We start from the raw sequence: 27,738 nt of genomic DNA, 5'->3' as shown, positions 1-27,738 counted from the left end.
GCTAAGATAGAAATTATTAGGACACATACTTGCTGTGGAGACGACACACTTTAGGCTATTCAGAAATTATTTGCGAGATCATTGCAGCCTGATTATTAGCCTATATTTAAAGCCTAACATCTCTGGTGTGATTTTGACAATCAGAAAAGTAATTTTCCTTAGCTATACTGAAATAGGCTAACGATGTCAAGTGCGCTTCTGTGCGGTTAGAATCTCGGGGCAGGTACTTCAATGCGGCCCCGAATAACTCGAGATGTAAATGAGGTGGAAGACGACAAGCAGTTAGTGTCACGATCGTGCTGCAAAAGCAAACAAACAAACAAACAAACTTCCAGAGGCTGGCGAGTTCGACCAGGGTCCTTCAATTCTAATGAAACAAACCAAGTGAGGGCAGGTTCCTGGACGAGTTCCCGCCTCCTAGGTTTTACCCTGAACGCCCATAATGGAAACTTGATTTTTATTTGTGCTATTTCTATTTATTTTATATATGTACAATACAATACAATACAATACAATACAATATTTCTTTCTGTGGAATGCTTTTTTTTCTCTGAATAAATTTGCTTTCCTTCAAGGTTGGATTTTTCCTCCTTGTTTCCATTGTGAAACAGCTAAAATGCCTACAGATGATTTTTTACATCTCTTTACACTCATCTTTACCATGGTGCCAATAACTGTGGAGACCACTGTATACTCTACATAGTATGTGTACACTGTATTCAGTGTGTGTACACGGTTGCAGGTCAGACTTACTGCACAGTCTACTATACTATACAGAAATACTGTATTGACAAGGCAGACCATAGGCCTACTTTAAAAACCCACACACTTCTTAATGGATGGCAGACCAATCCTTGGTCACAACCATATGTTGCTTCAACACAATGGGCGATGAGAGGTAAGAATGTCATCTTAGTCGGCTACATTAAATGATTCTTGGTCTCTTTTTTGCCATAGTATCTTTTTGAGCACACAAAACCCACATGCAACCTTCCTCTCCACAGCAGACCTGTGCTGCCATCATGAGGAGACACGGGTTTGTGTTCGCAGCTCCAAGTCATTAAGAGACAGGCTGAAACACAAACTTGTCTTTGAGAGACACAGAACAACACACTCAGAAAGGGGCCACACAATGATTCACATGGAGGAAAGTTCTGCTTTCATGGCCTGGAACTCACTGGACAGCCTCCGAATGGTGAGCGTCACCTGTAGGGGGAAATGGGGGAGATGTGCTTCATATTCTTCATTTTGGAACTTACTATTTATACTTCTGTAATGCAACTGAGCATTTATAGTACTTTCCCAATTATTATTAACCAAAGGACAGTGTTTTAGGCTAATTGAAAACAGTGTATTAACCATAGTTTTTTATTACAATACTTTATTGTGTAATTATGGGAAATTATGATATGTATTCTCTCTCTCAGTCTCTTATACACACATACAGTTAGATAAAATAAGCTGTTGTTGTTATGTAACATCATTTTACCTCGTTAACCCTAAGTTTCCTCAGATAGAACTCCACTTCCTCCTCACTCTCAATGTGCTGATTATTGATGGCCAGGATTTCGTCTCCCTTAAGCAACAAGCTGTCTCTCTTACTGCAAATCAGAGATTGGGACATTTGTTGGAGGACGCCATAACAGAGTACAGGTACTCATAATTGCCATTCAGAATTGGTCAAATACCCTGGTGTCTCTACATCCAGTGTCGGGTCCAGGTGCTTTTTCAGATCCTCTCGACTCACACAAACCTCCAGCTCAATGGGTGTGGAGAGTCTGTGGCCACTGTACAATAGTAAGCAGAAACACATGTAAGAGATTAGATTCAGTACAGTTGTGTTCTTGCTAATGAAATCTGGTAGTTATTATCACCATAGTCTAGAATGGAGCTGTTGCACTTGCCTGGCCCTTTCTTCATCAGCCATTGCATCCTTAACGGAGGGACTGCTCTTCGTTCTTGCATCACCATTGCTGCAGTCACAAAAATCACTGTCTTCGGAGTCCACACTGATCAAAAGAATGGAGATTTTTAAGCTTTGATGTTTTTTTTATCCAAGGTACAAACTAACAAGACCTGTTTTGGTAACTTAACACCATAAGTGCTTTGAATTATCTGGATGATTAAATAGTACCCCAGTCCTCTGTATACCGACTAAAACACTATTCAATATGAGGTGGATTGTGGGTAGTGTATAGAAATGCACTGGTTTATACACTCAAAGTCATGTCAGTTGTTCCACCATAAGTTGATGATAATCAAAAGCCAAGGGATAATCAACAGCCAAGGGAGCAATTCATTTCAGTAGGAGCTCATATAGAGAGAAAAACAACTCAAAGCACTCACTCCTCTGAAGGCTCCTTGTCCTCTGCCATCATTTCTGTATTGAGCCTGTTTTGATGATTAAGGTGCAGTCTTATTACAAATGGATATACTTTAAGAACACAGTAGATCAGAGCTTTGTAATGATGAAGAGTTACTTACAATGCAGCCATATCCTCATACACACCACAGGCCGCCCTCTCTTTATTCTCATCGATCTAAACATATCAACATATCAATGAGGTTAATCTCTCTCCCTCTGCCTCTCTCTTACTCTGTCTATGTCCATTTGTGTGTGTGTGTGTGTGTGTGTGTGCATGTAAACATGTGTAGAATACCTACCTTTGGTACCTGTGGTGGTGCTTTAAAAGGCCAATTCTCTGGAATGGTATAACAATGGGCTGGGTTTGTTTCTCTTGACAGATGTGGTGGTATTGGCATTGACTTTGGCCTGATTTCACTATCAGACGCCTACCATAAAGCACAACACAGAGTATTCTAATTTATTTATTTATAATCTATTTTATTACTACAATGCATCCATGCAGTCGGCACCCTCTTCATTCTCATCAATCTAAACATATCAACATGTTAATCTCTCTCCCTCTGTCTCTCGCTAACTCTGTGTTTGTCCATGTGTGTGTGTTTGTGTGTGTGTGTGTGTGTGTGTGTGTGTGCATATATAAGCATGTGCATGTGTGTAGAATGCCTATACCTTTGGTACCTGTGGTGGTGCCAAAGGCCAATCCTCTGGAACAGCAAAAAGATGCAAAGATGCTGGATTTGTGTCTCTTGGCAGATTTAGTGGTGCCAATGGCATTGACTTTGACCTGGCTTTTCTATCAGAGGCCTACATTGAAGCACAACACAGTTATAGTATTACAGTTATAGTAGTTATAGTAACACACACACACACACACACACACACACACACACACACACAAACACAAACACACAAACAACACACAAACAAACCTGAAGTGCTTTTTTTGCTGCTTTGATAGGCAGACTTGTTGGAACAGCATAAATGGGCTCCTCAGTTGCAGATGAGCCTGTGTCCTCAATCAGGGAGGCTTGAGCATTGGGTGGATACGGAGGCTGGAGACAGACTGGGTTTGTGATGACTGGCTGACTTAGTGGCGGCCATTCCATTGACTTTGACTTGGCTTCTCTATAAGAGGCCTACATTAAAGCACAACACAGTTAGAGTATCCCCTCACACACACACACACACACGCACGCACGCACACACACATACACACACACATACACAAACATTAAAACTCTGTATTGCACGTTGGGTACGGAAGCTTGACACACACCTGATGGGTTTGATCAATCTGAGGAGCTGGAGGGGCAGAGCGGGTTCTGGGTTTTCCCACATCCATATCCTGTGAAAGAGGCATTTGGTAAACATGAATTAATACTTAAGCAATTGGAAAAAGCTAGACAGCTTCCTCTACTGTGTAATATCATTCTATGAATGTTGTTGATTTGAACAGAATAAGCAGAACTGTGCAGTGTTGATCATCTTACAGTATTAAATGTGTGTTTATACGCCACAGTTATATTGTGTGAAAAGGTCTGCAGATATTTTCATAATAAAAACATTCTGTCCCTTTGTTCCTCCTCTATAGATAAATATTATTTATAAATATGATCCATATTCCAAGAAGTTGTAGTCTTTGAGATAGAATTTCAAATTTGCTTTACCTGATCATACCGCATATCTTTATGACCTTTCAGAATGTTGTAAAGGGCATCGAACCAGCCATTGGTTTCCCAGCTGAAATATAAGGAAAACATAAATGTATTGCTCCAATATTTCCACACGAAAACATCTGTGTATTTGGCCAAGGGTTAGTGTGTGTGTGGTGTGTATGTGTGTGTGCGTGTGTGTGTATGAGCATGTGTCTGTTTGCATGTTTTTTTGTGCGTGTGTGTGTGTGTGTGCGCACATCTATGTCTTAGTTAATATGCTGTCTGAAAGATTAATGTCGCAACGGACTGGTATCATAATTGAATTTTCAGTGGTAACACCACCCCAAAAATAGCTGGTGCTGGTGTGAGGCCCTGTCTTCCACACCAGCGCTGTGTGGCTGGTGAATGTGCCACCTGTCTCCTTTACAATAGACAGACAGAGGGAGGGATGGGCCAACCCAGCTGCAGCTCTCATAAACCCCCGAGAGAGACAGGAACCGCTGGAGCAGCCCTGACCTCAAAATAACACTGACCCAACGTGCAACACTCGCCTTGAAATAACATTGGTCTTAGTAAAAAAAAAAAAAAAAAAACTAACAGAAAAACAGCAACAAACAATTAAAGATAATCCAGTTTTTGAACACTTGATGTCTTCAGTGCCAAAGATTATTATCATTTTTTGGATCATTAGTGAGGTCCCTTCCACCTGGACAATCAACTGCACATTAAGATAATAAGGTAACACTTTATAATAAGGTGCCATAATAAATAGCAAACTAGTCATTACCTAACCCTTTGTTAATATTTGTAAATTGTTACTAAAATATCTATTTGGCACAAGTTAATAGTTTTCTGTCTTTAATGTCCCCACAATCCAAACACCCACAATCTCTACACCGCCTAAACCACAACCCACCTCCCCAATCCCTCAATAGTCCCTCCCCAATGTCCAATATGCACTTTACATCTTTACAAACACAATTTCATTATATTTCTTACACCAGTAACTATGGTGTAACTATTAACTTGTGGCAAATAGATATTTTAGTAACAATTTACAAATATTAACAAAGGGTTAGGTAATGACTATTTCTATTTATTATGGCACCTTATTATAAAGTGTTGCTGATAATAATAATAATAATACAACTAGATTAACAAATGTGGCTTGCTTCTCAACATCAGCTTCATGATCAGTAAATGTATGATGTTGGAGAGATAACAAGATGTAAACATTTGATGGGGAAAGAATGTAATTCATAATGGAACAATTATTTGTGGGCTGTCTGACCTGTTTTCTCCGACGAGGAAGTAGTCTCGGTTGGTGGCACGCAGAAGGAGTACACAAGAGGCCGGGCACCTGAAGCTTTTGTGAATCCATCCCCACATACTGTGGCTTTCAGGGCAGAAGAGCACCAAAGAGATGCTGAAGTGACACAGAGAGGAGCATACAGTAGTTTAATTTCAGTGAGACAGCTTCAGTAGATTCCAATTGAAAAACAGGGCCGTCATTTTGCTAGCCACTCACTGGTTTGCTATTACAGAACTGACAGAAAAAGCAAAAACAGCAAAAAAGGTCACCATCAACAAAAACTTATTCCTACAGTATATTTTCCAGCACTCTATATGGTAAATGAATAGCTTTGAGCCCTATGTGTGTGGGCTTACTCTGACATGTCTATCTCTCCCAGGGCTTTCTCCGTCTCTTCACTTCTGAAGTACTTGAGGGTGTAAACACCCTTGCTCGTCTTTAAGAGCCGGAAAAAACGGCGCTTCCATGATTTCTGTGATTTCTGTGAAGACATGACTGGATTAGGACAAGGGTTGGCAGTTCTCTGTGTCGATAATCATCTGATCACATATCTTTTATCTCAATTGCTGGTCCATTACATTTCACAAAACACATTATACAGTTTAGCTCAACTCAAATGCCCATCCTGATCGTTCACTCAATGCTGATTTAGCGAAATAAGTATAGCAGAATAATGATGCATCAGTATTGAGATTAGATCTGTGTGTGTGTGTGTGTGTGTGTCCAGTCTGTGTGCAAACCATTGAAATCAGAGGACCAGGCGGAGGGGACTTATGCAGGTAGCCACTTCTTACTTCCTCTTCCTTTGTGTAAAACGTGCCGGTTGGCACTGAAGTAGAAAGACACAATATGACAATATACATATTATTTTTACCTCCACAAAATGAAAAATATAGCTGCAAAGCAGCAATGAGGGGGCCAAGCAGGTTGCAGATAATTGAGCTGCTGAGATGGCAGATAAATTTGACATTGCCAAGGTCTCTACTGCATCGCCTGCCAATTGCTTAAAGGTCTCTACTGCACCACTTGCCCATTGCCCAGGATCTCTCAACTGCACTGCCTAACCAGGGTCCCTCCACCGTGCTGTCTGAATTTATAAGTCAAGGCACTAAAGAGATATGAGCTGACTTCCTGTGTGACGGCTTCGTCGCCATATTTGATTGGCTCTCACCTGCTGATACTTTTGAAATTGAAAAATCTGTCTCAAAACTTTTGTGAGGCTTGGTCTGAAGATCATGTGTGTCAAGTTTCGTGAGAAACGGACAAAATTTGAGACCTGTGAAGCTTTTGGAAAGTTTGCACCTTGGCCTGTTGGTGGCGCTACAGCGAGCATGATAAAGTCTTGGAAATTGGTGGGTTTTGACCTGTTGGTGACACTAGAGTTTTGGGGTCTGTACATTGATGAAAGTGATCAGTGCCATGAGTAGAATAAGTGTGCCAAATTTCACAACTTTTCATCAGATGGTTCTATGGGCTGCCATAGACTTCCATGACAGAAAAATAATAATAGGAAAACGTAGAAACACAATGGGTGCCTTCGCAGCTTCGCCTCCAATAATATTCTACTGCCCTGATTGAAATCAGACTTTATTGCTAGAAACGCCTACTGATACACTTGTTAAATCCCTAGGCCACATACCTCTCAATTTGGACATTTTCAAGTGCTGGATATTGCTGCTGTTGATGCCTGTGTTTCCAAAATAAGTGTTATGAAAATAAGCTTATGAACATATGTGCATCTTTTGCCAAATGTCCTACACAGCTCTAAATATACTAGTTTGCATCATATTGACTATGCTGATTGTCCAGTCAGTGCTCTCGGTGGAAACACGCAAGAGTAGGCTACACAAGCCGTGAAAAGATCAGATGTACATGTAGATGGTCCAAAAGCAGTCTTCAGCATCACAACCTAATGAGTAAGTTGTGATGACTATTTCAAAGATCAAAAGCATTTAATGAAAAAGTATATCTAGAAATAACTCCAAATTGGAAAGAGTAGCAGTAGCTTCTTACCTGAGTGAAAGTTTCACTGCTGTGCTGGAGGAGGGCCCCAGCAGGGGGGGGGGGGGTGTCTACAGGTGAGTTTCCTTTTGGTCTGTGTCCAGGTACTATTTGGATTCTTGATCTCTGATACAGTAACTATCATTCTTGCTTTTGGAGCTCATTGGGTCTGTGCTTGACTGACTTGTTCTACGGCAATATACTTTCATGATAAGTCAAAGCATGTCTATTATGAATGTGTTTCATTTTATTGTCATACATTTAGAAATTGCAGTCTTGATGAGAACTAAACAAAATAAAACTGAGGCATCTTGAGAGTGTCATGTTACGTCTTACATCAAGAAAAATATCTCTTTGCCCCTCCCCTTGTCAGTGGTGTTTTACGCAATAGCCAAAGCCAATCCCATTTGTGTGTGTGTGTGTATGTATATATTTATTATGCGTGTGTTGGAGCTAGTATGTGAGCACTCTACCTGTAAACATGCCTGTGTGATTTAGAGGGGGGACAGACACAGCTATAAAACCCTGCTCTAATTTCCAAGCATGCGGACGACATTCCTTCATTAGTCCAACCCAATGGCACAGTCATTCTCCCATGCCAACCTAACCATCACCTGCCATACCTACAGCACATTGTCTCCCTCTAAGCAGATAAACAATATTTTGTTGAAACCTGATACTGACTGAGGCAGAAACTTCATTAAGTGAGTTTGGTGTGTTGCCACATTTTTACCTGTTGCCAGTAGGGGGCAACATACTAAAAAAAAACATGCAGCTCAGGGACAGTTTGGGACAATGAGGACACCGCAGTTTAAAACACACAGTTTGGAGGCACAGAAATCACAACAACAAACCTAACTGTCATAATGAATGGAAGACATTGTCAATACACTGAGAATGTCTGAAACAATAACTTTCACTGAAATAGCAATTCTGTGGACAAATGGTTGTTTTCATCAAACAATGTTACAGCTGTTTGCAACTTAGTTGAGAAATCTGCTGGAATTTCACTCTTTTCTGTTCTAAAACCCAGAGAAATCCAGCCAGTTTTCACATAGATCCTCGTATCTATATTAGTGACTAATAAAGCACACGTTTAGTCAAGTGAATTATGTGTAAATTCTGTGTAATTGGCGGATTATGCCCCCCCTGATAAAAGTGTCTGCTAAGAACTATAAACAAACATAAACACAAATTTCTCAGATGCTTATGATTTATTTTTGTTTTTCAAAACCAAGGCAATTTATCTGGGATTCCAACCTTTGAACACTCTACATCCAGTGATATTTCTGTTTCTATATTTTTTACATATATTTTTTGACGGAAAAATATAGTTTTTTTCTCTGAATAAATGTGCTATCCTTCAAGGTTGGATTTTTCCACATTGTGAAACAGATAAAATGCATGATGCAGATGATTTTGGGTTTTTTTTACATCTCTTTACACTCATCTTTACCATGGTGCCAATAACTGTGGAGACCACTTTATACTATACATAGTGTACGCAGTTGCAGGTAAGACTTACTGCATAATCTACTATACAGACATACTGTTTTGACAAAGACAGACCATTCTTTAGAAACCCACAAAGTTCTTCATAGATGGCATGAACAATCCTTGGTCAAAACCATCTGTTGTTTCAACACAATAGGCGACGAGAGGTAAGAATGTCATCTAATGCCGGTATTACATGTCTGTCAACTGCCTCCCATATCAACTGGCTGCGTTGATGACGTTTCGACAAATGCAGCCGTTTGCAGATTTTCTCTTTGATATAAACTGGAGACGAACAAATACTGTAGGCCTAACTGTGCATGACATATTTAAATGTCAAACAGGTCCTTGTAGCACACATTATCCTGGCCGATGTATGAACAAATTGTTTAGAAAATAAGAGTGAACAAACAAAAAGGTGACAATATTTGTCAGGACTAAAATCTGTGACACGCAGAGCAAGAAATGAATCTGATCGTTGGTGTTGCATCTCACCCACTATATGTAAAGTGCCACTGGCAAAGCCTCCAATATGGTCAGGAAGCTCCTATATACACTCTAAATAAAGTCAACAGAATTTGTGAAGACACAACACATGAAAAACTACGGCGAAAAAAACAAACAAATAAGTTCATGTCCTCCCTCTTCACTAGCCTGGAAAATCCAGACCCTGACAATCTAGAAAGATTAAGGGTCTGGCCAAGAACATTACACTGTAACAAGATTCCGTGATTTTCACAGCATCACTGCTGTTTTTGGGGAAAATGTGTACTGTATTTGTGAATACAGTATGTTGCTGTGGTTTCGCTATGAATTATGCAAGCGGCAACATTCTAATTTGAACAATGAAGCCTACCCGGAAATGCGAAAAATTGCAATACATCGAAAATCCGCTAGGGGCAGGTCCCAAAAGGGAGCAAATGTCCATAGACCCCCATGTTAAAATGTCCGTTTTCACAGCATAAATTCATGCTTTTACAGGTTGGTCCCATGGACTTTTATTGTATTTGTTGGTAGTTCCCGAATGCCTGACAACTGTGAGGGGGGTGAATTTTTTTCTAACTCGTTAGTTTAGATCGCATTTAGATATTAAATGTATGAATAATTAAGGGCGTGGTCAACTTGATTGACGGCTGGTGTCGAGGCAGCAGACGATGTCACTAGCTGAGTGAAGGAAACTCCGAAATTATGTCTTGGCTGTGATCCTACACACCACATCCTTTCTGAAAATGTTTATTCAAATATCTGACATAAAATGGGTTGCTATTAACTGAAGCCTACTAACCGACACTTTAAGAAGACTTCGCTCCAGTTTTTGAGGTAAGTTACATTCCACTACTATTTCACGTAGATGTTAGCATTATAGCATCCATGTTAGTGGGCACTGTAGCAGCTATAGGCTACGTTAGCGTCAAATCATTTCAAATAAGTTTATGTCGAAAATGATGACCGAATGGCTGAAGCACACACATAAATTTAGTTAACTTGAATAAAGTTAACGTTAGTGAAAACCGATTGTGCTCCCGTTGTGAGTTAGCTTAACGTTTGCCATAGCTGCTACTAGCCAGGTGTTTAGTCAATAATCAGACAGCTGTAACGTTAAGCACGTTAACGTTAGTTCACAAACATACTGGGGTAACAAAGCATGTGTTCTCGTCAAAAAACCTTTTGTAAATACTCTGTGTGAATGCTTAGTCCGTTGTCAATTTATATAGTCTTTGGGTTGTCATATTTAAGATAGAAAAGCGTTCGTTCAGATGATAACTTCAGCCGAAGCATTAGCTAGCTAGTGGAGGTAAAATTGTGAACCACTATGAACCATTGACTATAAGTTGAACATGGAGCTGATAACGAGCGATAACGTTAGCTAGTCACCATAACTGTTGTTAGTTATAACTGACGTCTGAAACTCTTATTGATGCCGTTTATTTGTTAAACACAAATTTGAAACAACACTTCTTGTCTATGCAAAGTTTCCCTGTAGGTGATCCTGACAGGCTGGGTGCTGGAGAGGGCTCTGGACTCCTAACTTCACTTCTCGTCTGTGCAGTCGACTCAGAAGCATCACTTCAGAACTGATTCCGTGGTACTTTGACATTTTTCATACATTTAAATGGAGCAACCTACTGGATTCAATTGGCCTAGCTGTCTATTCCAGACATGGTTAGCATACTGAACAAACATGAATGCATTTCAGACATTTAGAGTGGCCTTTTATTGTGAGCAGTCCGGGGCACATCTGTGCAATAATTATCATGACCTCTTTTGATAAGTCACACATGGAAAGTAGCCTTTAAATCAGCAGGTTTTGGTTGGATACAGATTGGATAATTAAAGAATATGGCATCAGTGACTGGCTATTGTTTGACTGGACCTTGGCCTAACTGTTAATAACTACCTCAATGGGGTGTAGACATGAGCTTACACTGTTCCACTGAAAACATTAAAATACAAGAAATGGTTGTTCTACAGAACTTTGAATACACCAAATTTGGTTTTGCTTATTGCCTGCATAAACAGGACATGTGCAAATAGTTGAATACGCCTGTCCTGTCCCCATTCAGCTAAGTGTTCTGTGAGTTTGTTCATTATACATATTGGGAGTATTTTTTAGCTTAATTTGTGACCACTTGTTCATAGTTTGCAGTAAGTTCAAGGATGTGACATATACCAATATTTCTGTTTTCAGATCTGGAACATTTTGAAATCCTACCAGATGGGGCACAAGTCATTGAGCAGTGGCAGCTTCTGACTTCAAAGACTTTGTTCACCAGCAGACCCCTTGATTACCTTTATTTACAGCATTTGCATCTGTCAGTCTTTAAAGTGATCTAATATGTATTGACTATGTACTAGCTTAGTACATATTAGTTTTTGTTATTTTAGTTTCACAAATTCAGTGGTTACCTGTAATGCTCAAGATATACAAGTAAAAAAAACACCTTTACTTCTGCATCTGGGTCTTCAATTCAACCTACTGACTGAAGCTGACAGATTTGTATAAATGTTTTTGAGAGCACAGGCAAATTGGTTTGATAGATAGATAGATACTTTATTGATCTCCAAGGGGAAATTCAAGGTCTCAGTAGCATACAGACATCACACACAACATGCACTTACAGCAGAAATGGTAAATATAAGTATAAACATATAACAAAACTCCACTGTACAATAGACAGCTGAAGATAAGAAAAACTAACAAAACTAAATACTGGCATTAGTTTTAATGTAATTCACAGTTCAGAAAAGTTCCATAAACATTTCCAAGTTCAGTGCCATCAACAGTAAGTTTGCTTTCTGATTCTGATATTTAAAGAACAAAATTAGTGTTTGGCATAAGTAAAGGGTAGGTGTAACATTCCAACATAACCATCAATAGACATAAAGTGAAATGTACTGTATAGTCTTAATGGGTTCAATATCACCACACCCCAGCCAAACCACTTCACCTGGACCTCTAGTCCCAGGTTAAGAGCCCATGGACCTCCTTGCCGCCTCCTCCCCATGGTGAACTGCCAAAACAGAAAGGTAAACATTTTATTAGTCATAACTACTTACAAGATAATACAATAATGCAAACCAACACCACTTGTTGTAATCAACAAAATTACAGTTGTTGTACAATGCTGTAGTACTATTGTGCGATTTGAAATGGGTCTTCAGTGACAAAGTACACTAATATTGGCATTGTTATGCCAAACACCGGACACTAACTGGATTTAACGTTTTGATAATAGCCTGACAAGGGGAAATAAGGCAAGCTAACCGAACATGAACGCTGGATCGTGAAATGGCCACCGATGAGAAATTTCAATGTCATCTTAGACCAAACTACCACTGACAACTTTAGAGCAATATAGCGATTTCAAAACGTGATATTAAGAGTTAATCACACCATACGTTGACAGAATACAGCGAGCTGGCTGATGTTATCGTAAATTAATTAACGTTACAATGATGGCTGCCACTGAGAATATGAGATGGATAACGTTAATTACAAAACAATAAAGGCAAAGATACATTTTTGTCAGTATGAGTTGCTAAACCTGTAAACTGCTAAGTTACTCTACGTGAGTTGGTAAACCTGTAACGCTAGATTACTCTACGTTAGTTGACTTCATTCTCAACTTTTCAACCGTTCACCCGAATATAACCTTTCAGCATACAACATTAAAAAGTGTCTGAACATGGCATTAAGAAACATACATGAACTTCACGTTAGCAGATCAAACTTACCAGCAATGTTACAGCAACGTCTGTGCCAGTCCATCTTGTAGGCTAACGTTAGCTGAGGTTGCTCGGCTGACGACGAGGCGGGTTCACCGGCTTGCTCAGTCTCATACAAAGCCCCGCCCTTTTACCCATATATGGATTGGCTAGGAGGTAGGCGGGGTTAGGATTTCCCAACGTTTTCCAAGATGGCGCCGCCCATACCCCCCATAAACGGCTTCATAACCGTTCTTCAGAAAATCTATGGGTGACGTCACAGACGCTTTGTCCATATTTTTTACAGTCTATGGAATTATGGTCAAAAATGGTCAAACTACAGTAATAAAAATTTGCTGCGAATCATAACACAGTAATAAATCTGACTCCTCCCTCACTTGTCAGCTTTTTGAAAATTTTGAAAAAACATGGCGGAAAATCAGTTGGGGTTTTCTGTTTTCTTTTTGCACATAAATACAAAGTTAAGCTCCCAGATAGCAAGGTGACATTGATATTATGTTGATTTTCCATCCAAATCATCATTTTGAAAAGATATTGAAAAGTCATGGATTTATGGTTTACTGGGAAATTTTGACGTGGTGATTGAAACGTGCACCGCGCGACGACGTTTGAACTGTCCGGCGGGAGATCATTTTTGAGCAACAGTTCAGTCAGTCAGACCAACGGTGTTCAGCACTCTGACAAGTTCGCAGCTCCACCTTAATGGTAAGCAAGCATTTATTTATGTAACGTTAATGTTTCATTGTGAAAGTGTACTACATTAAATTCGGGCATGTGTACAGTCTATGTACGTTGTACTGTCTAACTTACAACTCATCCATGCTTGTTGGATCGATCAACTAAGTAAGTAGCAGCTAACGTTAGGCTAGCTATCATAGTTGCTGTGATGGTGGCATTAACGTTAATGTTTTATGTTACGTTAACGTTATGGCAGTCTCATTTATATTAGGCCTACCTTAGTTCTCAGTAAGTTACAGTTTATTATATTCACATCATTTATATAAAACACTCACTAGTAGTGCTAGGCCTAGTATGTTACTGTCACAAATGTTAGGCTGAAGATGATGTGCTGCTGGTTAACGTTAACTCCCCGTAATCATGTACGGTTTTGTGAGTTTAATAGGCGAACTTTAGCAATATTGATATAAGTTAACTTTAAGTCACATCTGACTATCATTAACCGTTGTTCGGACGAACAGCGCGAATGGCTGTTGCTGCAAGCAAACATCATCAATGAGCTCACCCAGCTGGCTAACGTTAAATATACCTTACGAAACTGAGTTATGCTAACACCATCTTCAGCCTGGCATTTTGACAGTAAACTCAAAAAACATACAGTATATATATATAAATGATTATTCTAAAGTTTCACTTGTAAGTAGCCTTCAGTTTCAGTTGAACATTGTTATCTAACACTATTTATCTTTTCTTCTTCTATTTCTGCTAGGTGCTGCTTCACTCTGCTACTGGTGGTGGATCAGGCTGACTGCAACCGTTGGTCTAACGTTAGGATGCAGCACACGAGAATTTCTAAACGGAAAAAAGTGAATAAATGTACTTGCTTTTCAAACTGATAACAAGTTGTCAATGGTTATTTATGCAAGTTTGTGTAGCCTAAACCATAACTAGGCCTAGCCAAATTTATCCTGGCTGTAGATAAAGCAGGATATGAATTTCCCAAAATTACTGTATATAATATTACAGCACTGGTATTACTACTGTACTTAGTTACAGTATGATCCATAAGTACTGTGATTAAAAATACGGTAGACAATTCAATGCTGTATACATTACAGCACTGGTAGTACTACTGTAGTTTGCATTTACAGTATCAGGCATAGGTACTGTGATTTCATATACAGTAGGTGTACTGTAGAGTGAAATACAGCAACTTGCTGGTTATTTGCTGCCAGCAAGTTGCTGTAAATTTTACGTTAAACTTTTTACAGTGTAGGCGTGTTCGTCTTCATGCAGATCTGACTTGATGTGATGCATGCTGGGTTGAACACAATGGAGAGCTGCAAGTCAGATCTGCACATATCTGCATGAAGACGAACACGCCTAATGTAATGGCCCAACTCGAGGGGCGGCAACAAGCATGCATTTAAAAATCTCACTGCACGCAATTGGATAACACTAGACCATGTTTACTCTGAATAATTTTGGACTTCGACGCAATCGGATAACACTACGACCAATGTGTACGGTCCTCCAACGTTGCAGCGCTGTCTTCATCAGTTTAGCTGGTTCCCTGGAATGTTGGGGTAAAAGTAACGTGCATCATTGCTCATTGCCAGAGTGTCTCGCAGAGACAATTCCATTGTGCTCTCGCGAGAACTCTGGATTTCCAGGGTACCTCTTTGCCCTGTCCGGGTTTGCAGGCGGGGAGCATTTTGTTGGAGCCGGGTATGGGAGGGTCCAGGAGAAGCAGGGAGCAGCGTGCTCCTGGTGAATGGAGATTGAGTGGAGGGAGAAGGAGGTGATGCTGCAGCAGGAGTGGTTATTCACACTTGATCCCTTTCAGTCTTTTAAACGAAGAGGCAAAAAGTAACGCACAGGCAAGCCGACCGTGCGGCAGAATACAATGCTTTATTCACAACGCCGGAGACAGGTTACAAACACACAAGCATCCTAGGCAAGCATGAGAGCATCAAGTCTGTCGTAGCCAAAGTCTTACCTATAGTCTTATTTATAGGACTAAACAGGAAGGATTACATGAAAAAAAAAAAAAAAGCTGTCATGATAAAGAAAAGCTGTTCTTTCTCCAGACTCCCTAATGGCGGTTGACCTCAGAGGTCATGGACAAGAGAAACAGAAAATAACTCAGGTAGAGGCAGGTAGCGCACAGCGCATCAGAGAAGCCAACATTGCCATCATGCCACAGGTATGATCCTGAAAAAACAGGACATTTGATACTTCATCTAACAAAAACAGGGACCTGAAAATGTTCCTGTATTTTACCTGGAGAACGGGGACTGGAAGGCAGAGACGTTTGGTCACCTGATAGGCATATTGTTCAGCTAACTGTTGAGCTAAATAGTTATTTTAAAACTGTAGTTAGCATGTTCATAGCCACATGTATGTAAGGCAATGGCAGGTGCCTTTTGTAGGATACTCACCTGCTAACTACAGCCCATCAAATGTGTGCCTAGCTGCAAGGCCGTAGCCATGATGTCAACATTGGGGGGGACCAAATCTGTGGTGCGGTGTGAATTTCAATAACAGAATTTCAATACATTTCCTGCCATGCAAAAATATTATTAAAATCACAAACAAGTCATTAGTTAAGTCAGTCAATTAGGATATACCAAACTTTTGACGGACATAAGCACGGATGGATTATGAACCCCTGGGCATAGATGCAAAAAAACCCTCCCCTGTTAAGATAGGGGGGCCCGGGGGCATACTTCCCCGGAAGACTTTAAAAAAAAAAATGACCCTTTATATTATGACGACTTGTGAGTTTTGTGGAAATAGGAGAGAAGGGCGGAGAAGCAACTTCACACAGTCTTAGGCTTCAGGGCCCCCTGAGCTCTTGGGCCCCGTAGGTCCATTCAATAATCGATCCCTGGACATAGACCTGTGGTATGACTCCATTTGTCTCTAAAATGTATATTTTAAAAGAAAATACAAACTAGAGTATCTTTGATAACCTCTATATTACACTGAATGCTTACTCATAGGTTTGGACCTAGCCCAATCATATTTTGTATTTTGATTGTATTATTCTGGCAGCTAATCACACAATTTTAAGGTTGTTTGAAAGGGATGGGATTCAATATAGGCTACTAAGACAGGTCCCTCTTCTGTCTGACTCACCTCAAGTTAACCTATGCATTATAGGCTGGTTTCTGACAGAAATTACGTTTTGTTAAAATGTAGAAACACAGCCTTTATTTGGGGAATGGAGGTGGAAATTCCTTTCTTTGGTTAATGTCCGCGATTCACATGAACTGTAGGCTATCACCGCCATTGTAAACGTTTTTTCAACTTTTGTGCCGTCGCCACATTTGAGTGCTACGTTTTGCCTGCATGGATGCGCGATTGAGTGCGCATCTAAATGTAACATGCAAGATGCAACAGCCATTTCTAAGAGGCTTATAAACCGGTTCATTTCTGACATTACTACTAGCATATGAATGCATTATTTATGTTGTAAGACATGTGAAAGAAATGAATGACACAGGCACGCACAAATTCAAATGAAAGGACACTACGTTTCACGTTACCTTTGAGTCTGATCAGCTTCAAAAATGAATGGGGTTTCCTTAGACAGTGCTACACCTTTCCAACAAGTTTTGTGAGAATTTAGGAAGTTTGTCACCATCGCTTGCTTGTCCACTCAAGCCACAGGAGAGTTAAATGGACGCAAGGGTGTGACATAGCCTATAACGCATTCAAATAAACATGTTTTTTACACATTTTACACGGCATAGGCTACAGGCTCATATTTTCACAAGTTTATAACGTAAGGATGTTAACACTTAACACAGTTGTACAAATATTTAAATCTTATAATAGTCATTTTTTAGAAATTGTAAAAAACTATTTATATATATATATATGATATTTTTAAACAAAGCCAGGGAGCCAACAGAGAGTGGCTAAAGGGCCGCATGTGGGCTGCGGGTTGCTGACCCCTAGGTCTTTGAGAGACACAGAAAAATATACTCAGAAAGGGGCCACATGGAGGAAAGTTCTGCTTTCATGGCCTGGAACTCACTGGACAACCTCCGAATGGTGAGCGTCACCTGGAAATGGGGGAGTTGTGCTTCATATTCTTAATTTTGCAACTTACTTTTTATACTTTTGTAATGCAACTGAGCATTTACATACAGTGGCAGAGAAGTGCAAAACAAATTTACATTGTGCATATTTACAAAGTGGAAAACAAATTATACATTTGCAAATTTACAAAGTCCGAGCACAAAATTACATGTTATAAAACAACTTTTACCACGGGCTAAAACTTACAAGTTTCGATACAAATTTACAAACAGCAGAATCTGACGGAAAGGGTAGGTACAATACACAGGAAGTAGCGTGTGCAGTTCAGCAGATAGACATTGGGCCAATCCCAAAGTGAGCCTTGAGGACTAAGGACTAAAGACTCAGACTTAATTGATCTCAAGTGCTAAGTGAGTGAGTGTGTGAGGGCACAAGGCACAAGGATTGGGCCAATGATGGTGTGAATGTGTAGCCTAGAAATCTAGACGCGCCCCTAGCGGCAGCAAATTACATTTGCTGCCAGGGCTAGTCTAGCAACTCTTCGTTGGCTTGTGAGCTCCTGAAATCGAAACTTAATCAAGCCAATGAAATCGTGTATAGAGTCTTTAGGTGGGCTTAACATAATGATTGATGGCAGAGTTGCAACGGTTTGGTTTAAATTCCCTGCTACTTGAAAACAAATAAGATGGATGTTGCTGTTGGTGAACAGTGTGACACGAGTTAAGCTTTTATTAAGTTGGCAAACGTTTGAACTAGCCAACTAGCTCCGCTGGTGGGAAACGCATGGGACTCATAGCGCTGCCGCTGTCCTATTGCGTGCAGAGGGAATTTGAAAGACAACTGATTATCCCGCCCCTCGGACTGAGCACTGCGAACGGTGAGTGCCCAGACCCTACATTTTAATGTGGGTCTGGCTCGTCAGGCTAGTGAATGTGTGTATTCCCAAAAATTGTTTCACAATCAGCTGCTACTTTTGCTTAAGAACTTGCCACATTGACTTGCCCCGAACAGTTGCCCTGGCCCACAAAGTTCACCATGCAAGGTGACCATCATATCACCTATAACTTCCTTCCTGTTTGAGACAAGGTCGAGTAAGCTACTTCTTGTGAATTTAATTCTACCTACCCTTTCTGTCAGATTCTGCTGTTTGAAATTTGAAATAAAATATGAATGAAATATGCATGAAATAAAATACATTTAACATAATTACTGGTTTCATGTGACTGGTATAATGCCATTATCACTTTCATATAGCTACATGAAAGATATATAGCCACTATAGTCACTCATGGAGTTTCACATGAAACTAAATGCCAAGTGGCTGTGGTACATACATAATCACCCAAGCATGCCACGCATGAATAAAGAAAAGAGAGAGATGCACCAATTGCAATTTTCTGGGCCCATTCCGATTTTTCATAGAGTTTGACCTGCCGATTCCGATTTCATTTTCTTTTAAGGAACAACCATTTATTTCTTCTCACATCCAATATCCAACTAAACATACAAAAAATGTAAAAAAATGAATGGAGCATATTTTCATATGCATTGATGCTTATGCATTTATGGGAGGGTGAGGGAAAAGTGGGAGTATAATGCAAACGCAGGGGAGGAGAAATGCTAATAGCGATTGATTAGGTAGGCCTACTCCGCCATACAGTACTATATGTATGAAAACAGCGCGTCTGTTTTGCGGTAAAAAACTTCCGCCTGTTAAAAGCAGGTGTCATCCAAATTCCGATTAAATGCGTCAATTATAGAAACTTTTAGAGACAGCTGAATCAGTATTTAGAGCATCAGTTTTCTTCATTGTAGGCTACTTTGTCAAAAGCAACTTTAACTTTTGTTTGCCTTTCTAATATTGTATGTTTACTTTCACAACATCCACTTTCTAATCTGCTAGACATGGGCTAGTCTGAGTATTTTTTTTAAAGTGGAGTAGAACTAGGCCTACTCTCTATGTCGCTGCTTGTTGACATCTTGTTATCGCTAAACTTTGTTTGTAATCGCAATCGGTTAACTCCATTGAACTGCGGTTGTGGTTCAGCTGTGGGCACACAATTTGTGCTGTAGAGGGGGCAGGGACGGGCAGAGCGCTGTTTACGTAATGAAGTGACATCTTAGTAAATTCCACGCAAAACAGCGTTCGCTTACTGCGCATAGAAAAACTCTGTATTAGCGCTTTCTTTACACATCCAGTCCTGAGTGTTGGCATTTGCAAGCTTCTTCAAACTTTGCTAGGTGATGTTGTTTCAAGTGCAGCGCGCGAGTGCATTTTCCCGGCATAAAATCGTCATGTCTCAGACTGACCGGCCGGTTGCCGGTCATGGCCGATCACGTGAAAATCGGCCAATTTCGGTCACCAGCCGATCAATCGATGCATCTCTAAAAGAAAAGAAATACATTCGGATGCCCATGAATAGCCCACACCTGTGCATTCACCTCAGAGCTGAAGAAATCAATGTGTAAATCTTAGTTAATAATCGGGAAATCACAATGCACACGCTCTCTCTCTCTTATAGACACACACACTTAGAGAAAATTAGCTGTTGTTATAACATCGTTTTACCTCATTCTTCCTAAGTTTTCTCAGACATAACTCCACTTCCTTTTTCTACGGCCATTTTTATCGTCAGCCATTGTATCCTTAACGGAGGGACTGCTCTTCGTTCTTGCATCACCATTGCTGCAGTCACAAAAATCACTGTCTTCGGAGTCCACACTGATCAAAAGAATGAAGATTTTTAAGGCTTGATTTTTTTACCCCAGGTAAAAAGACCTGTTTGGGCAAATAAACCCCTTGTTCTGTTAAAACTTTCTGGTCCCATCTGCATACATGATGACATACAGTATATGAGAGCAGCTCACTGACATCGACAGTAAAAAGGGCTTTCTGCTAAAAAAAAAAACTTTTGAAATTGATTATGGGTAGTGTACAAAAATGCACTAGATGAAACACTCAAAGACATATCAGTCTTTCAGACAGATCAGTGCTTTGAAATGATGAAGAGCTACTTACAATGCAGCCATGTCCTCATACGCACCACAGTCGGCACCCTCTTCATTCTCATCAATCTAAAGATAAACATGTTTTCAGGTTAATCTCTCTCTGTCTCGCTAACTCTGTATGTCCATTTGTGTGTACAGTATGTGCATATAGAATGCCTACAATTGGTACCTGTGGTGGTGCTTTAAAAAAACAATTCTCTGGAACGGCAAAAAGACGGAATGGGTTTGTGTCTCTTGACATATTTGGTGGCGATGACATTGACATGGCTCTCCTATCAAAGGCCTAAAGCACAACACAATTAGAGTATTCTTCACAAACACACACACTATTAAAAAACAAAACATTAAAGCTTTGGATTGAACGTTGGATACTGAAGCTTGACACACACCAGATATGTTTTTTTATTAGTCCAAGACACTGAAGACGCAGTCTGGGTTCTCCGGCGTACTATACCCTGACCCTGTGAAAGAAGTATTAGGTTAGCCTTAATTTACACTGGTTAGCAGCAAATGAAAAAAAAAGCTAGACAGCATCATCTACTGTATATTATCATTCAATGATATTCTTTGTTTAGTCTGGTGCCTTGTGTATTTCTGCTGGATTTTGATGTTCATTTTTTTTTGCTTTAATTGATAGAACTGGGGTAGATATAGACATTCCACTCTGTCTACAGATTTTTACCTTCCATTTTCACAATTTTGTGATGTCATGACGCTCCATAATTTGCATACCATGAACACTGTAAGGGCCTATTACAGTACCCTCCAGAATTATTGGCACCTCTGCTAAAGTCGACTAAAAAGAGGAATATAAAATCATCTTTTGGAAATTGATCTTATTGCCTTAAAGGGGTGGTTCAGGATTTTGGACATAGGACCTCATTTCCAAGTAAGCAAGTGTGATATTTATCAGTGGAGACCGTTTTCAACACGTTTCATCCAGTCCTTCTAATAGCAGAGTTCGCAGGTGCTAGGTTAGCGCAAGTCACTCCAAAGTACACCCGAGGCAAATAAATTATAACGCCAGACTAACAATGTAAATGTCTGTGTTGATAGTTTTATTTCTAACATTATTCTATCCTTGCATTTCAACGATCGCATTACATTTTGAGGGACTAGTTTCTTATGTTACAACCACCCGGCTCGTTCTGGGTGATTTTAACATAGGGAGACCACACGTGGATAAAGAGTTAACAAAAAATATGTATTTATTAAAGTAATCATGTATGCAAAGTGTGAAGTCAGTATTAATGAGATGGTAAGAAAACAAAGGTATGGTGTAAATCAGAGTAATGTGCAAAGCCCAAACAAAAGACAAAGGCGCCGCATGCTGCAATGGAGAGAGGGAACCCTGAACTTCAGACAGGTAGCCTCTTTTATAGTACAGGTGCCCCAATCAGGTGATCAGCAGCACCTGTGTCTTGACTCCGCCCTGCAAACCGGAGAAAGACAAAGACAGACAGGTAGGCAGAGACCGGCAGGGTCGTAACACTCCCCCCCTTAAAGACAGAGGACCCTCGAAGAGGACCTCTGTAATTAGAAGACACCCCAAATCAAACATACATTCAATGAAGAAATTAAGACAATATGTTAATCATGCACAGATATCAAAATCACAATAAAGATCAGTCACTTATCTTAGGTCCAGAAATGTGTGTGGTAGAACTAAGAGCCTGAACGCCCCAGCTGCAGAATAACAGTCTCCCATGTCTGTATCTCACCGTCCAGCAATTCTTTGCCACTAAGAAAAGCATTTTAAGGACAAGAGAGACAGACAGAAGACACAGCCAAAGCTACAACTGATCAACCTGGATCATTTTGCCCCTGGGACCAAGCCAACACAGTGCCTACACCCCAGTTATGTCGAACATCCAGGTTGCAAGGCTGCCCAAACATCCAATGCACTAAGCACTGCTGAAGAACCTGTAGAGAACAAACAGTGAGGGATAGACAGATATCCAAAAACATGCCCCCACCCCTGTCAAACAATGGAAAAGCACAAATCAGAGGCAAAGCCTCTTTCTGTTTGATGGTATGAGATGGACTACAGTCCAAAACTTCTTCATCCCTGTGTGTATGCTCTAAAGATGGGCAGGCGAAAACATAGGGCCTCGCTAAAATGTTAACCAACTGACACTCAACCCGCAAGTCCACACCCCTTGCCTTTTCCTTGTCTAGAGACCTAGGAAGTGAGCGCTGAAGTTTTGGGGAAGCCTCACCCAAAACCTCATGGTCAGTTAACTGTGTGGGTGTGGAAATATCTGAAAACTGTACAGGACCAGAGAACAAACATGTCCCCTGCACACCACTCTCCTCAGAGCGGTGGCAGGAAGACTCCAAATCTGCCACATGTTCAAAGTTTCTAAGCTGAGGCTGGAACACATGGTCGTCAGACTCATTCACCTCCTCCTGAATGCATGCTGCCACCATGCTAGGAGTGAATGAGTGAACCATCTCACCTGCTGAAGACAGTCCCCCAGACTTTACCTCCTCCTCTACTGTACTCTCTTCCTCAGAACACTGATGGACACAAGCTGTTAAATCAGTGTTGCAGAGCTGAGTGGACTGTTGCTGACCTCGAGAGGAAGCTAGATCCCCCTGGTCTGACACACTAGGCCTACTAATCTGCTCAGCAGACTCATCCAAAGAAAATAAATCAACTAGGCCCATATCTTCAAATTCATTGTCAGACAACAAGGCAGGAAAATCTGGTAAACACTGAGACTTACGGCTAGCTGTAGTGGTAGTGTGATCTACCTTAACCAAAGACTGGCCCATCTTACAAAATGGCACCATCTCTGAAAAATGCCTAACACCCAAATCCAGTTCACAGACCAACTGCAAAGGTCTTGCCACAGAGGACGATATTGAAGCATGCCAAAAACCTGCAGAAGGCCCAGACGGGAGCGTCCCTTCTGACCTGACCGAAAACCGCTCAGGCTCATAAGCCCGTTTTCTCTCTTCATAAGCCCGTTCCATTTCTATCATTTTGGCTTCATGTGCTAGATCAATTTCTTTCAGTTTAGCTTGATGTGCTAGCTCTCTTTCTCTTTCCTGCAACAGAAAAGGCATCATCAAAAGCACCAGCTCCTTATACTGTTCCCCAGTGTATCCATCACCTATACGCATACGAGGAAAAAGCATAGTTCCCATGCCAGCCTCCAGTTCCAACTCAAATTGTTTAGCTACCTTTTGCAGCTCCGCTTTATTTAATCTCTCCAACCCATCCTCTGTAGGAGAGGCCAAAAATACATTAACAGCATCCATTTCAAAACAATCAAAACTGAGCGCAGTATAGCCAACAAATCGGACCAACAATTTACCAATAGCCTAAACTCAAACCCAAACTGAAAGCATCAAGTGACTGACCAATAACCTTAAACAACCATACAATGAATTTGTTGTGTGCATGATGGCATTGTTTGCGAAACAAAACAAAAACGAGCCACCAGGAGCTCCCCCACATCTAACTCGTAAATTCCCCTGAATACTACTCACCTACGTCTTCTCGCTTAACCCCAAGAACCAAGATTTTTACTCACCATACCGATGGAAGTGACCATCCGGGCTTTAGGCCCCTCAAGTCAACAGACCACGGCTGTGTCCTCAGCCCAGGGCGAAGCACGCCAGTCCCCAAAAGCCAGACAAAAAGCGCAGAACGGTCTGAAATCTAACGCAGGGTTAGTACTTTGCTCCAACGAAACAAACGAAATCAATGTTCCTGCAAACAATGCCAAGACAGCACTTACCTATTTTTTCAGTTGCTTACAAACAGCTTGGCAAAACCAAACTGGTTTCCCCCTCTCCACATATTTAACAGAACTATACAAAACTAAAGTATCCAAAATTCTTACCATCCCAACGATATCCACGCGAATCTCCCAATTTTTTTTTTTTTTTACCTACTGGCCTAGGGTGCACTCAAGCACAATCGGAGTAGCCAATCAAATGCGCAAATGCTCAATTCAAACAGGTCGCGTCTTCTAGACCGCCTACCCATTCACAAATTTAAGTGATACATTCACTTACCCAAAACCAGCGCATTTACCTACTCCGCTCAACAAAAAGGCCCCAAAGTGATCCCGGACCAGCCCCCATATGTTACAACCACCCGGCTCGTTCTGGGTGATTTTAACATAGGGAGACCACACGTGGATAAAGAGTTAACAAAAAATATGTATTTATTAAAGTAATCATGTATGCAAAGTGTGAAGTCAGTATTAATGAGATGGTAAGAAAACAAAGGTATGGTGTAAATCAGAGTAATGTGCAAAGCCCAAACAAAAGACAAAGGCGCCGCATGCTGCAATGGAGAGAGGGAACCCTGAACTTCAGACAGGTAGCCTCTTTTATAGTACAGGTGCCCCAATCAGGTGATCAGCAGCACCTGTGTCTTGACTCCGCCCTGCAAACCGGAGAAAGACAAAGACAGACAGGTAGGCAGAGACCGGCAGGGTCGTAACACTTAGCAGCGGCAAAATTATACTTGCTCCGGTTAGTAGTACTGCGCCGAAAAGTAAACAGTAAAGCGCACTCCAATGGGGATACCTAGTAGTAGCCTTGGTAATATCAGTCCGCCGCTGAGTTGCAAAATGACTACTACCAGAGCCCGTCTGCTACTACCAACTTCAGGGAACAAAGTATAACTATGGCAACGCGATGCAAGGGTAGTTGTATTTCTTACACTATTCTATCAATACAGACATTTACATCGATTGTATTTTGGAGTGGGTAAGACTGTTTTTAGTGGCAGGATCGCCACTGATGTGAATGATCACACAGTATTCAATATTACTGATGGCGTCAAGGTGGTGGGGGCCCCACATCAAATGAATACTGCCATTCCCGCTCAGCTCAGCTCAGACACAGAATGTATATGGAGAGCGATAAAAAGGTGACCTTGAAATTGTGGCGTTAAAGGCTCTCAAACAGCTGGATGCAGCTCCCTAGGGAGACCCGAGAGAGAGATGAGTGGATGACATGTTAACTGCGGTCTGATTAGCTAATAATAATGAAATTGCTGGGTAACGTCACTTCTGTTGACATTCAAACAAAACGGAGAGCTAGCTCGCTACATCCTCCCCCTCCCTCCTGTGCAATTAAAACTCTCCTAAACGAGCATCTCGTCTGTGATTTGCTGGAACAAGTTTGTTATGTTTTTATGGGCCAGGTTTGCCCAGGTTGTTTTTGCTGCCGTTTTTGAAGCCTGGGCTGTCGACAGAGATTGCGTTTTTTTTTACAGTGTATTCAGGACACAGGCAGCTAGCGGATGGTGAGGTGATGTTTGCTGTAAGTGACAAAAAATGTTTTAGCCTAAAAGACGCGTGGCATCGCTTAGAGCACCTTTAAGTGCAAAATCATGTGTTTATTTGAAATGTAGTAAAATACAACTTTAGTTACTTTTGGTGAACTGTGATGAGTAAGAAGATCTTGACACTAGATTTCTGTTACTGATTACACTAGATTACGGCTACGTGGATGGTTAGACCTAATGATGACTGCATACGGTATTTTATCTCTATAAGTTAGTTTTGTTTTTGACTAGGCTCTTATAGCAATTTCTGTGGAAACTAGCACGGGAACCTTGTTCCTTATTGCATAAGCTAGCAAAATGACTGTCACCACAAGCACTTTTTATCATATATTAATATATTGTTAACTGTATCCTTGGAGTCTGGAAAAAGGAGTGAACTTTGAGTTCTTGTCAGTTGTCTTCAAATACTTTTCACAAATAAAGCAGCTCTCACTTTCTTTGGCCATGTCTTCTTAAAACAAACATAATTAACGAAGCTAGCATACCTTCTCTTCCTATCAAAGCTATACAATGGACATACAATGGCCTACATTAAAGCACAACATAGTCAGAGTATTCCCCTTCTGTAACACGCATGCACATTCAGGTAGTCATTCTACACATATGCACATGCATACACATGTCCACACACACACACACACACACACACTGTATTGAGAAAAAAACATTGAAAACTCTGGATTGCACATTGGATACTGAAGCTTGACACACACCAGATCAGTTGTTTTAGTCCGAGGCACTGGATGCGCAAAGTGGGATCTTGGTTTTGCCACATCCATATTCTGTGAAAGAGGAAAAATATGTTGGGCCAGCTCAGTATGTTAAGACATCATAATTATGAAGTATACAAAATGTTAAAGGGCATTTTCATCTATATGAATAAAACTTATTTTACCCTGCAAATATATATAAAACTATAGACGTTTTATTTATATATATATGCTTTGATTTACAAATCATGTCAACCCTATATTTATTTGAGAATAGTTCAAATACAACATATCAACTGCTGAAGGATAGAAATTATATTGTTTTTTGAAAAAAATATATTCAGTTTGAATTTAATGCTAGCAACACGTCTCAAAAAAGTTGGTACAGGGGCATTTTTACCACTGTGTTGCTTCTCCTCTTCATTTAACAACATTTTATAAATGTTTAGGAACTGAGAAGAGCAGTTGCTAGAGTTTTGAAGATGAAATGTGGTCCCATTCCTGCCCAATAAAGGATTTCAGATGCTCAACAGTCTGGGGTCTTCTTAATCATGTTTTTCATTCATGATGCACCAGGTCTGAAAGGTCTGCAGACAGGCCATTTTATCACCTGGACTGTGGAAATACTGTTTAAATATGCGCAGAATTAATTTTGGCATTGTTTTCTTGAAATATATAAGGTATTACCTGAAAAGACATTGCGCCCCATTGTACACCTGGCACAAAGTGCGACTCAAGACTTGTTCTAATCTTACACTTTTTTTATCATCCTGTTTATGTTGTTGTGTGTGGTGTTATAAGCTACTGGGACTTTGAATTTCCCCTTGGGGATCAATAAAGCATCGATCTATCTATCTAACATTACCATCTAACTCCTCAGCCTATTTGCCCATTGTTCATACACGTGCAAAGGTGAGGGG

General features: G+C 40.5%; 1 protein-coding gene and 2 long non-coding RNA genes across 8 annotated transcripts; 2 read left to right on the top strand and 1 right to left on the bottom strand.

The window, feature by feature from the left end:
* Positions 1-452: 452 nt before the first annotated feature.
* On the bottom strand, positions 453-8,368 carry LOC143137911 (uncharacterized). Of its 6 annotated transcripts, XM_076298253.1 has the most exons (16): positions 7,349-8,368; positions 6,975-7,022; positions 6,076-6,164; positions 5,692-5,816; positions 5,315-5,449; positions 4,036-4,108; positions 3,645-3,713; positions 3,298-3,504; positions 3,038-3,172; positions 2,665-2,793; positions 2,485-2,540; positions 2,347-2,391; positions 1,875-2,009; positions 1,689-1,787; positions 1,490-1,601; positions 454-1,206 (listed from the first exon to the last, which is right to left on the bottom strand). In XM_076298253.1, the coding sequence occupies exons 2-16, from the start codon at positions 6,988-6,990 to the stop codon at positions 1,138-1,140; spliced, it is 1,494 nt and encodes a 497-aa protein (XP_076154368.1). In that variant the 5' UTR covers positions 6,991-7,022; positions 7,349-8,368; the 3' UTR covers positions 454-1,137. The 6 variants fall into 6 exon arrangements, with proteins under 6 accessions (XP_076154366.1, XP_076154370.1, XP_076154368.1 ...); XM_076298252.1 differs by lacking the exon at positions 7,349-8,368 and having other exon boundaries at positions 6,975-7,341; XM_076298251.1 differs by lacking the exon at positions 7,349-8,368 and having other exon boundaries at positions 453-1,206; positions 3,047-3,172; positions 6,076-7,341.
* Positions 8,369-9,944: 1,576 nt separating this feature from the next.
* LOC143137910 (uncharacterized) lies at positions 9,945-11,777 on the top strand. The gene is made up of 3 exons (XR_012990134.1): positions 9,945-10,150; positions 10,804-10,916; positions 11,520-11,777. It is a non-coding gene; the product is annotated as an uncharacterized LOC143137910 (long non-coding RNA).
* A 1,581-nt stretch (positions 11,778-13,358) lies between these two features.
* On the top strand, positions 13,359-14,637 carry LOC143137909 (uncharacterized). The gene is made up of 2 exons (XR_012990133.1): positions 13,359-13,762; positions 14,505-14,637. It is a non-coding gene; the product is annotated as an uncharacterized LOC143137909 (long non-coding RNA).
* The last annotated feature ends 13,101 nt before the right edge of the window (positions 14,638-27,738 follow it).

This window comes from Alosa pseudoharengus, unplaced genomic scaffold (assembly GCF_046254945.1).
Source record: "Alosa pseudoharengus isolate Yale_2024_CS ecotype anadromous, Long Island Sound unplaced genomic scaffold, YU_APseudo_1.1 YU_APseudo_1.1_scf_21, whole genome shotgun sequence".
Lineage (NCBI taxonomy): Eukaryota > Metazoa > Chordata > Actinopteri > Clupeiformes > Clupeidae > Alosa > Alosa pseudoharengus.
Note: the sequence above shows the minus strand (reverse complement) of the source record. Positions and strands in the feature narration are given on the sequence as shown.

Bases quoted from the DNA above. Each gene is read 5' to 3' on its own strand.
- LOC143137911 (XM_076298250.1), bottom strand. From the start codon at position 6,198: ATGTATATTGTCATATTGTGTCTTTCTACTTCAGTGCCAACCGGCACG. The intron at 3,505-3,644 runs GTGTGTGTCAAG...GCTTTAATGTAG, and splicing joins AGATTGATCAAACCCATCAG to GCCTCTTATAGAGAAGCCAA. The intron at 3,173-3,297 runs GTTTGTTTGTGT...GCTTCAATGTAG, and splicing joins CAGCAAAAAAAGCACTTCAG to GCCTCTGATAGAAAAGCCAG.